An 11,239-nucleotide genomic window follows, 5' to 3' on the forward strand; every position below is an offset into this window, starting at 1 on the left:
AGTCCTGCCCGCCTCGAGCCTGCCTCCCGCCCGCTCCTGCGCTCCCCGCTCCGGCCGGGATCCGCCCCGCGCTTTCCGCGCAGCCCCGAGCGCTGCGCCCGCCGCCCAGCGCAAGGAAGGGGGAGGACGGGGACGGGAGGGACCGGGACGGGAAAGGGAACCGGCGAGGCGGGACGGGAACGGGACGGGACGCGGGCACCTGCTGAGCGCCCCCTTTGCGCGCACTTTGCGCCCCAGTTGCGTCCCCGCGATGCGGAACCCCGGTGCCCTCCTGCTGCTGCCGCTGCTGGCCGGTGAGTCTGCGTCCTTCCCTCTCGCTCCAGCGGGGCCCGGTGGAAGCCAGGGTCCGGTCCCGCCGTCCTGTTTCCGGGCAGCCACGGAAGGGGCCTCGGGAGGCTTGGGGGCAAGCCCCGCTCCCGGCCCCCCTTTAAGCGTCTTTAACCGGCTGCTGCCCCATAGGGCTTGGGGGGACCTCGGTCCCCGACCCCCCTCAGGTCTGCGCCCTTGGGAGCTGCTACCCGGCCACTGGGGACCTGCTGGTGGGGCGAGCTCCCCGCTTGAGCGCCACCTCCACCTGCGGGCTGCGGCGGCCACAGCCCTACTGCATCGTCAGCCACCTCCAGGTGAGAGGGATGGGGGCCCCATGGAGGCTGGGGGGGCACTGGGAGGGGATGGGGGGCATGGGACGGGGATGGGGACACACGCCACCAAGCTTCCCGCTCGCAGGAGGAGAAGAAGTGCTTCATCTGCGACTCGCGGCGGCCCTACGATGCCCGTGCCAACACCAACAGCCACCGCATCGAGAACGTGGTCACCACCTTCGCCCCCCGGCCCAAGAAAGCCTGGTGGCAGTCGGAGAACGGTGAGTGGCGGGCGGGATCGTCCCGGGGGGCTCTGCTTCCCGTCCTCCCACGCTGAGGAAGCGTGACTCAGCCGGCGCACACGGACGCGCCCCTGGACCGTGGCCGGGTCGGGGGGGGGACCCACGCGGGTGGGTGCTCCCCACAGCCACACGTGCCATCCCCCAGGCGTGGAGCATGTCAGCATCCAGCTGGACCTGGAGGCCGAGTTCCACTTCACACACCTCATCATGACCTTCAAGGTGGGTCCTGGCACGCGGGTACCAGGGATGGGATAGGATGGGATGGACCCAGATCCATGCTGGGTGTCCCGCAGACGTTCCGGCCCGCGGCCATGCTGGTGGAGCGCTCGGCTGACTTCGGGCGCAGCTGGAAGGTCTATCGATACTTTGCCTATGACTGTGACACCTCCTTCCCCCACGTCCCCCGTGGGCCCCCACGCCGCATCGACGACGTAGTCTGCGAGTCCCGCTACTCCGACATCGAGCCCTCCACCGAGGGGGAGGTGAGGCCCTGAAAGCAGCCCAGGAGGGTCCAGGGGACCCCCCTTACTCTGCCCTTACCACCCTGTTGTTTTCCCCCCTCCCCAGGTCATCTACCGGGTGCTGGACCCCTCCATCCCTATCCGGGACCCCTACAGCCCTGACATCCAGAGTGAGTCGCCCGCCTTGGGCTCCTGCCTGGCTGCTCTATTTTGGGTGCAGCTATTTTGGCTGCTGTCTCCCGGCTCTGAGCCCCACAGTGGGGTCAGGGCCAGATCCAGCTTGAGGGTCTCAGCCTCCTCCTGCACCCATCCTGTAGGAGCTGCTAAAGGTTGGGCTGCATCCCGGTGAGGGCAGGGAGATGCTGTGCTGGAGCTGAGCCTAGCGCTGAGCAGCGGCATGGTGCGGGATGGGGTTGGAGATGGGCAGAGGAGCCAGCTGAGTGCAGGACGCAGTGGGTTAATCACACAGCGCTAAATTTAGGCTGGGAGCAGAGGGGAGGAATCTGCAGGGCTCGGCTGCTGGGAAGCTGCAGTCCTGTGGGAGCCGTCCTGTCCTGTCCTGTCCCATCCCGTCGGGGCCCCTACACTGCACGCACCAGGAACAGCCCCCATCAGTGAGGAGCCCTTGCCCAGGGTGCTTGTTGCACACTGATGTGGTCCTATCCTGCATGGTGGGGTGTGCAGACCCCTGGTTCATGGCACAGCTTGACGTGCACAACCACGTGCAGGGGAGTTGAACCACCAGGCTGCGTACAACCACGTGCAACCTCTTGCCTGTGAGCCAAATCACACACAGCCCAGCCCAGTGCCAAGAAGCTGTGCTATAGGCAGCCATAGGCAGCACAGTGCGATGGTGGGAAGCCCTGTATGGACTCCCCATACCACAAACAGCATGGACAAGCTCAATGGCCCTGTGCTGATGGAGGTCTCTCCTCACTCCAGACCTGCTGCGCGTCACCAATCTGCGCGTGAACCTCACCAAGCTGCACACGCTGGGGGACAACCTGCTGGACACGCGGCGGGAGATCCGGGAGAAGTACTATTATGCGCTGTACGAGCTGGTGCTGCGCGGGAACTGCTTCTGCTACGGGCATGCCTCTGAGTGTGCCCCACTCAGCGGGGCCCCCGCCACCACCGATGGCATGGTAGGGTGATACAGCACCCCACGTGTCCTGCTGGGGCTGGGTAGGTGTGCTCCCTGGTCCCACAGCCCCTCACTGTGGCATCTGGCAGGTCCATGGGCGCTGCGTCTGCAAGCACCACACACAAGGACTGAACTGTGAGCGCTGTGAGGACTTCTACCATGACCTGCCCTGGCGCCCGGCCGAGGGCTCCAGCACCAATGCCTGCCGCCGTGAGTGCCACAGTGCTGGGGGGAGGGGATTTGGGGTGCTGGATGGGGAGAGCCACAGGCTGTGGTTTGGGGAGGTTGGGGTGCTGGGTTAAGGGGTGTCAGGGCTGGGGAGGTTGGGCACTGGGGGTGCTATGGGCCAGGTTTGGGTACCACATGCTGTGCCGCGGGGCTGTCCCTGCAGGATGTGACTGCAACGAGCACTCGCGGCGCTGCCACTTCGACATGGCCGTCTTCCTGGCCACCGGCAACACCAGCGGGGCCGTGTGTGATGGCTGCCAGCACAACACCATGGGCCGCCGCTGCCACCTCTGCAAGCCCTTCTACTACAAGGACCCCAGCAAAGACCTGCGGGACCCCGCAGTGTGCCGAGGTTGGTGCCGGGGCGGGGGGGGCATGGCATGGGACGGGGTGTGCTGGATGCTGGGAATGCTGACCTGCCTGTGTCCCCAGCCTGTGACTGTGACCCCGAGGGCTCTCTGGACGGTGGGATGTGTGACAGCGCTGACGACCCAGCCCGGGGGCTGATCACAGGGCAGTGCCGCTGCAAGGAGCACGTGGCCGGTCCCCGCTGCGACCGCTGCAAACCCGGCTTCTTCGGCCTCAGTGCCACCAACCCGCAGGGCTGCCAGCGTAGGTACCGGGGCAGCACCCAGCAGGGTTGGGTGTGCGGTGTGGCCTCACCAGACACTGCTGTCTTTCCATGCAGGGTGCCAGTGTGACCCCCGTGGCACATTGGCCGAGGGCAGCCAGTGTGACCCTGTGAGTGGTGAGTGCTTCTGCAAGAGGCTGGTGACTGGGCACCGCTGCAATCAGTGCCTGGTGAGTGGGGATGTGCGTGGCACATGGGGGCATGTATGGTGCTCGGGGGCTATGCACAATGCTTGGGACCGTGCACTATGGCTGGGGCCATGCATGGTGGCATGGTTTAGTGGTGGACTTGGCAGTGCTGTGGTAAAGGTTGGACCTGATGATCTTAAAGGTCTTTTCCAACCTGGATGATTCCATGATTCTATGATGCCTGGGGCCATGCACTCCCTGACCCCCTTTTCCTCTGCAGCCCGAGCACTGGGGGCTGAGCCACGATGCCCCAGGTTGCCGGCCCTGTGAATGTGATGTGGGGGGTGCCCGCAACAACCAGTGAGTCTTCATGGGGACACAGGGGCCATGGGGCATCGCTGCTGGCATCAGGGCTGATGGTGGTGCTGGGTATCAGGTGTGCCATGGAGACGGGACAGTGCCAGTGCCGCAGCCACATGGTGGGACGACAGTGCGACCAAGTGGAGCCTGGCTTCTACCGCATCAACTTGGACCATTATACCTATGAGTCTGAGGATGCTCGGCTCCATCAGGTAAGGGATGAAGGTGTCCTTGGGGGTACATGAGGGCAGCACGTGCCTCTTTGCGGGGTTCCTAAGCTGCAGGCACCACTCTGCCCTATGGGCCTGACAGACAAGGCGGTTTGGGGTCCCATCTCACAACCCTCCCTTGCACCAGGGCTCAGTGGTGGAGCGTGAGCCCTCCACGGACCGCCCACCTTCCTGGACTGGGACAGGCTTTGCCCGCATGGTGGAGGGTGGCTGGCTGGAGTTCCATGTGAGAGACGTGCCCTTCTCCATGGAGTATGACGTGATCATCCGCTATGAGCCGCAGGTGAGCACCTGACAGTGAAGCCAGTGATGGGGTGTATCGCCACACTGGGAGCTGGTGGTGGGGCATGCTGGATGGTGAGCCCTTTAGGCACAGCCCTTTCTCTGTCTGCAGCACCCAGAGCCCTGGCAGGAGGTGAGGGTGAAGGTGCTGCGCCCCAGCCCTGTCTCCGCCAGCAGTCCTTGTGGGAACACCATCCCGGCTGATGACCAGCTCTCCACCAGCCTCCCATCTGGTGCCAGGTGAGCACCGTGCCGGGAAGGGGCTGTGTTGGGGCTCATAGCAGGCACTCAGCTGACCATGCTCTGCCTTGCCTCTGTCCAGGTACGTGGTGCTGCCGCAGCCCATCTGCCTGGAACGGGGAGTCTCCTACACCATTCGAGTGGAGCTGGGCTGTGCCTCCGCTCGGCAGGATCCCAGCGCCAGCGTGCTCATCGATTCGGTGAGGGGCAGCCTGCAGGGACAGGCCAAGGGGAATGGCTTTAACCTGACAGAGGGGAGACTGAGATGAGCTCTTAGGCAGAAGTTCTTCCCTGTGAGGGTGCTGAGGCGCTGGCACAGGGTGCCCAGAGAAGCTGTGGCTGCCCCATCCCTGGCAGTGTTCAAGGCCAGGTTGGACACAGGGGCTTGGAGCAATCTGCTCTAGTGGAAGGGGTCCCTGCCCTTGTAGGGTCAGGATGTGGCTGTAGGGCACACAGGACAAGACAGGCATGACATCTCACTGACTTGCCCCCTGCAGCTGGTGCTGATGCCCCGTCACTCCTCACTGGAGATGTTCATTGCGGGAGACCCCATCTCCATGAAGCGCCGCGAGACCTTCGAGCGGTACCGCTGTGCCCAGCCCTTCTATGCTGCGGGTCCCTCGCCTGTGGCTGAGCCCTGCTCCAGGCTCCTGCACAGCCTGTCTGCCATCCTGCACGACGGGGCGCTGCGTGAGTCTGGCCCTGCACCCCGTTGTCCCCTGTGCAGTGGTGGCAGCGCTCACCACACTCTCTGCCCGCAGCCTGCCTCTGCGACCCCCAGGGCTCCACCAGCGCCGAGTGCCAGCCGCAGGGCGGGCAGTGCCAGTGCAAACCCAACGTCATGGGGCGGCGCTGCCACCGCTGTTCCCCAGGCACCTTTGGCTTTGGGACCAGTGGGTGCCGAGGTGAGTGCCGCAGGGATGTGCCGCAGGAGCCTGGGGGTGCTGGGGCTGGATGCTCTCCATAGCCCAGGGTCAGACTCCATGGGTGCCATGCCTTCCAGCATGCCAGTGCAGCAGTGAGGGGTCGGTGAACCCCATCTGTGACACCACCACGGGGCAGTGCTCCTGCCGGGAGGGTGCCCATGGCTCACGCTGCGACCGCTGCCAGCCTGGCCACTGGGGCTTCCCGTCCTGCCGACCCTGCCAGTGCAATGGGCACGCCGAGGAGTGTGACCCACGCACGGGCAGCTGCTTGCGCTGCCGCGACCACACCGATGGCGAGAGGTGCCAGAGGTAGGTGAGGTGTGCACCGGGAGGAGGATGTGGTGCTGCTGGTGGCCCCTGCTCACCCCCTGCCCACAGATGTGCAGCTGGGCACTTCGGGAACCCGGCGCTGGGCTCTGGGCAGCACTGCCGGCCATGCCCGTGCCCCGATGGACCCAGCAGCCCCCGGCACTTCGCTGCATCCTGCTACCAGGACAGCCGGTCCCGGCAGGTCGTCTGCCACTGCAGCCCCGGGTACACAGGTGGGTACCATGGGGGTCCCCATGCACTGCCCTGTGCTCTGTGCCAGTGGGTACAGGCAGGTACAGGTACACTGTGCCCATAGGTCCCCGCTGTGATGAGTGTGCTCCCGGCTACTATGGGGACCTGCAGCAACCCGGCGGGCGCTGCCTGCCCTGCCAGTGCCATGACAACATCGACATGACCGATCCAGAGGCATGCGACCGGCGCACGGGGCACTGCCTGCGCTGCCTGTACAACACAGCGGGGCCGCACTGCGCCGAGTGCCAGCCCGGCTTCTATGGGGATGCCACACGGCACAGCTGCCGACGTGAGTACCCATGGCCACACAGAGATGTTCCTGGGGACCACATGTGCCTGTGGGGTCCCAACAGCCCTGCCCTGCTGTGCCCTGCAGTGTACTTTGCCAGCCCTGGCACTGCATTCCTGTCCTCGTCCCTATGCCCTACTTGTGCCAGCCCATCTACATCCTCATCTCATGCCCATTTCTGTCCCTATTCTTACCCCATCCCCACTACCCCCCTGACTCTGTCCCTATCCCATCTTTATCCCATCTCTATCCTGAGCCTGCCCCATCTCCATCTCATCCCCATCAGTGGTCCTCACGCTGTTCACATCCCACCTCCACCTGGTACTCACTACATCCCTGCCCAATTTCTGTCTGCATTCTGCCTTCACCCTCAACCACTGCCATCCCCATCCCATCCCTTCCTGTGTACGCATTCCACCTCCATCCCAGTCTCATCCCCATCCTGTCTCTGTCCTCATCCTCTCACCATCCCCTCTCAATCCCCGCATCCCTGTCCCTGCTCAGTGCCTGTCTTGTTCCAGGTTGCTCCTGCAACCCACTGGGCACCGACCCCAGCACCTGCAGTGCCCAGCAGTGTCATTGCGATGTGCGCAGCGGGCAGTGCCACTGCCTGCCCAACGTGGAGGGACAGAGCTGCGACCGCTGCAGCCCCAACTTCTGGAACCTGGGCAGTGGGCAGGGCTGCCAGCCCTGTGCCTGCCACCCCCAGCACGCCCTGAGCCCTGCCTGCAACCAGGTGAGATACAGCAGGGACAGGGGGACAGGATGGGGCTGGGGGTGTGCTGCAGCAGTGCCAAACTTTGTTTCATCCAGTTCACAGGGCAGTGCTCGTGCCGGCCAGGCTTCGGGGGCCAGACCTGTTCTGACTGCCAGGAGCAGCACTGGGGTGACCCGCGGCAGCAGTGCCGAGGTGAGAGGCAGTGCTGGCAGGGGGACTATGGCAGGCCCTGTAGCACCCTGACACCGCTGTCCCCACAGCCTGCGACTGTGACCCCCGTGGCGTTGCCAGTGCCCAGTGCCACCGTGGCAGTGGCCACTGTGACTGCCGGCCCGGCATCTCCGGCGTGCGCTGCGACCAGTGCGCACGGGGCTTCTCCGGCATCTTCCCTGGCTGCCAGCCCTGCCACCCCTGCTTTGGGGACTGGGACCGCGTGGTGCAGGACCTGGCTGCGCACACCCGGGCACTGGCACAGCGCATCAGCCTCCTGCAGCACACCGGGGCTGCCAGCGCCTTCCAGGGCACCTTCCGGCGGCTGGAGGAGAACCTCGCCACCGTGCGGGACATGGTGGCTGCCCATAACACCACCATTGGTACTGCTGCCCACCTCACACACGCCACGGAGGGGCTGCGGTGAGCACTGGGCGCAGGGCATGGCTTGCGGGGGGGGGGGGGGCACTGGGAGCGGGTTGTCACCCCATGCCCTTACAGGCGGCACATCGAAGAGGCAACGGAGAGGCTGACGCGGGTGGAGGGGGAGCTGACGGCTGCCCAGGATGCCAACTTCAATGCCAGCCACGTGCTGAGTGTGGTGGACCGGGGTGCCCGCGCCCTCAACCACAGCCTGCAGGACCTGGAGCAGCGGCTGCAGGCCCTCAAGACCTCCAATTTCCTTGGTAAGATGTGCCACAGAGCTGGGGCAATGGGACCATGGCAGGGGGTCTGACAACGCCCCTGCTTCACCCAGGTGCCTACGACAGCATCCGTGAGGCCTATGGGGAGTCACGGGATGCAGAACGCCAAGCAGACACCTCCACCCGTGCTGTACCCAGCCCCATCAGCACCTCCGTGGCCACCCGGCACCGCACCGAGCATCTACTGGCCAGCCATAGGGATGACTTCAACCGCCAGAACGCAGCCAGCCGGCGGGCACTGATGGACCTGGCGGCGAGAGCACAGGCGCTGAGCCTGCACCCACTCAATGAGAAGGTGGGATGCGCGGTGGGGACCATGGGGATGGTGCCTGGAGCCACACTGAGCCCGCGCTGCCGTGCAGGTCTGCGGTGCTGTGGGTGACGTGCCCTGCGCTGAGAGCCCCTGCGGAGGAGCTGGGTGCCGGGATGAGGATGGGGGACGGCGCTGCGGGGGTCTGAGCTGCGGCGGAGCTGTGTCCACGGCAGACAGTGCACTGGACCGGGCACGCCATGCGCAGGAGGAGCTGCGGCAGGCGGCCAGCGACATGGCCCAGCTCTCCCACAAGGTAAGTGGCACATGGGAGCGGGTGGGAAAGCCATGCCCCACAGCCTTTATGGCTGAGACCGAGGTCTCTGCCCCTGCTCAGGTGGCTGAGGCCAAAGGGAAGGCAGATGAGGCTCGGTTGCGGGCACAGGCGGCTCTGGACAAAGCAAACCAGACCAGGGCCCGTGTGGAGAGCTCCAACAAGGAGCTGCGGGAGCTCATCAGCCACATCAAGGCCTTCCTGAGCCGTGAGTGCCAGCGTGCAGGAGGGATGGCACCCTGCCCGGCCCCTGCACCGCACCGCCCTGACCCTGCACTGCACTGACCCCACACTGCACTGCATGGTCCCTGCACTGCATGTGGGGCTATACAAACCCAGCACCACACAGCCCCTACCCCATACTGTGTTGCATGGACCCTGCCCTGCCCTGCCCATCCGGTGAGCCCCGTCCTGTGATGTTGTCCCATGACAACATCCTGTGTCACTCCAAACATCCTCTGTCCCATTACCCTCCAGCCCTGCCCTGTGGTTGTATGCCATAATAACCTTCATAGCTCTCTCCCTATGGCTCTCCCTCATATTTCCCTCCATGTTTCCCCCCCCATATCTCCCCTCATGTTTCCTCCCCCTGTTTCCTCCCCATGTTTACCCCCCATGCCTTCCCCTCATGGCTCTCCCCCACGGTCCCCGATGTCCCCTCCACCCCGGGGGTGCCACAGGAAACACCCTGACATCTCCCACCCTCAGAGGAGGGTGCCGACCCCGAGAGCATCGAGGTGGTGGCCAGCCGTGTGCTGGAGCTCTCGCTGCCAGCCGCGCCGGCGCAGATCCACCGCCTGGCCGAGGAGATCAAGGCGCGGGTGCGCAGCCTGGCCAGCGTGGACGCCATCCTGGAGCAGACGGCCGGCGACGTGCGCCAGGCCGGGCAGCTGCTGCAGGAGGCACAGCGAGCGCGGTGAGCCAGGGGACAGGGGGACGTGGGGATCCCCGGAGTGGGCTGGTGCTGAGGCCGTGCTGCCCTGGCCGCAGGTCGCGGGCTGAAGGCGTGCGGGACACGGCTGAGGTGGTGCGGCAGGCGCTGGAGGAGGCGCGGCGGGCACAGGGCATGGCGGAGGAGGCACTGCAGCTCGCCATGGGTGACATCCAGCACAGTGAGAGAGCGCTCGGCACGGTGAGAGCCTCATCCCCGTCGCCTCAGCATGGGCACACCATGGGGATGTGAGCAGCAGGGCGAAGGAGGTGATCCTGCCCCTCTGCTCTGCTCGTCTGAGACCCCACTTGTAGCACCATGTGCAGTGCTGGTGTCCTCAGCATAAGAGGGACATGGAGCTGGTGGAAAAGAGCAGAGGAGGCCATGAGGATGATCGGGGCTGGAGCACCTCCCGTCTGAAGACAGGCTGAGAAAGTTGGGGCTGTTCAGCCTGGAGAAGAGAAGGCTGCGTGGAGACCTCATAGCAGCCTTCCAGTATCTGAAGGGGGGCTATAGGGATGCTGGGGAGGGACTCTTCATGAGGGACTGGAGTGAATAGGACAAGGGGGGAAGTTAAACAGGGGAAGTTTAGATTGGATATAAGGAAAAAATGTTCTTTACTGTAGGGGTGGTGCGGCACTGGAATGGGTTGCCCAGGGAACCTGTGAATGCTCCATCCCTGGCGGTGTTCAAGGCCAGGTTGGACAGAGCTTTGGGTGACATGATTTAGTGTGAGGTGTCCTACCCATGGCAGGGGGGTTGGAACTGGATGACCGTAAGCTCCTTTCTAACCCAAACCCTTCCATGATTCCCTGTGGGCACCCTGACCATGCCCATGCCACCCCTCGCAGATGCAAGCCCAGACAGCAAGTGCCGAGCAGCGCCTGGCGGGTGCCATGGGTCAGATTGGGGTGCTGGATGGGCAGATGGATGCCCTGAAGGTGAAACGCGCCAACAACAGCCTGGCAGCCACGCGAGCACAGGAGGCGGCCGGCACCGCACGGGACCGTGCTGGCGAGGCCAAGCAGGTGGGTGAGCACAGGGGGATATACAGGGGGAGGTTGCAGGGGTCCCATTGACCATGCCCACCATGCGCAGGTGCTGGAGGGGCCGCTGCGGGACCGGTACCGCACGGCACAGGAGTTGGTGCAACACCGTGCCGAGGGCGCGCGGCAGGCAGGCAGCCGGGCACAGCGCCTGCGGGACGAAGCCGCGGGGCTGCTGCAGGACGCGCAGGGCAAGCTGCAGCGGCTGCGAGGTGAGGCTGTGGGCTGCGGGTGGTGGTGGTGGCGGAGGTCTGGGCTCACTGTGTGTCCCCATTTCATCCCTGCAGCGCTGGAGGAGGAGTATGAGCGCAACGAGCGTGTGCTGGACGCCAAGGCGGCCCAGCTGGGTGGGCTGGAGGCCAGGATGAGGGACGTGCTGGCCACCATCAACCAGCAGGTCCAGATCTACAACACGTGCCAGTGAGGACACCCCCGAGCCCACATAGCCCCTGCCTGCGGTGGGCACGGTGGAGCTGCAGGGCACCTCCTGTGTGAATAAAGTTACAGAGCAAGAGTGCTGTGTCTGCCTGTACCATTGGTGCCTGGCCCCATAGCGGGTGTAGGCCACGGCGGGGACGGGGCGGTCGGTGGGAACAGGCTGCAGGCCCGGCCCGTTGCTATGGGAACGCAGCCCGGTCGCGCCCTTGGAGGCGGGTTGCCTCTCCGGCGCCGTGGTGACGTCA

At 65.1% G+C, this 11,239-nt stretch overlaps 1 protein-coding gene across 1 annotated transcript; it reads left to right on the forward strand.

Moving 5' to 3' along the window:
• Positions 1–184: 184 nt before the first annotated feature.
• On the forward strand, positions 185–11,070 carry LOC133270698 (laminin subunit beta-2-like). The gene is made up of 33 exons (XM_061456193.1): positions 185–293; positions 460–623; positions 727–862; positions 1,029–1,102; positions 1,177–1,365; positions 1,451–1,514; positions 2,287–2,489; positions 2,578–2,698; positions 2,880–3,068; positions 3,149–3,328; positions 3,405–3,517; positions 3,756–3,835; positions 3,912–4,047; positions 4,193–4,348; positions 4,460–4,587; positions 4,670–4,787; positions 5,085–5,277; positions 5,349–5,492; positions 5,591–5,822; positions 5,892–6,055; positions 6,139–6,363; positions 6,885–7,099; positions 7,177–7,273; positions 7,342–7,714; positions 7,793–7,977; positions 8,049–8,290; positions 8,358–8,561; positions 8,643–8,787; positions 9,288–9,495; positions 9,570–9,711; positions 10,362–10,538; positions 10,609–10,768; positions 10,844–11,070. The coding sequence occupies exons 1-33, from the start codon at positions 251–253 to the stop codon at positions 10,978–10,980; spliced, it is 5,337 nt and encodes a 1,778-aa protein (XP_061312177.1). The 5' UTR covers positions 185–250; the 3' UTR covers positions 10,981–11,070.
• The last annotated feature ends 169 nt before the right edge of the window (positions 11,071–11,239 follow it).

Source organism: Pezoporus flaviventris, unplaced genomic scaffold (genome assembly GCF_033815535.1).
Source record: "Pezoporus flaviventris isolate CSIRO_AGI_PZ_B2104156 unplaced genomic scaffold, CSIRO_AGI_Pfla_v1 ptg000021l, whole genome shotgun sequence".
NCBI lineage: Eukaryota > Metazoa > Chordata > Aves > Psittaciformes > Psittacidae > Pezoporus > Pezoporus flaviventris.

Coding starts and splice junctions, on each gene's coding strand:
- LOC133270698 (XM_061456193.1), top strand. CDS start 251: ATGCGGAACCCCGGTGCCCTCCTGCTGCTGCCGCTGCTGGCCG. Junction 624..726: donor GCATCGTCAGCCACCTCCAG/GTGAGAGGGATG, acceptor TCCCGCTCGCAG/GAGGAGAAGAAGTGCTTCAT. Junction 863..1,028: donor CTGGTGGCAGTCGGAGAACG/GTGAGTGGCGGG, acceptor GCCATCCCCCAG/GCGTGGAGCATGTCAGCATC.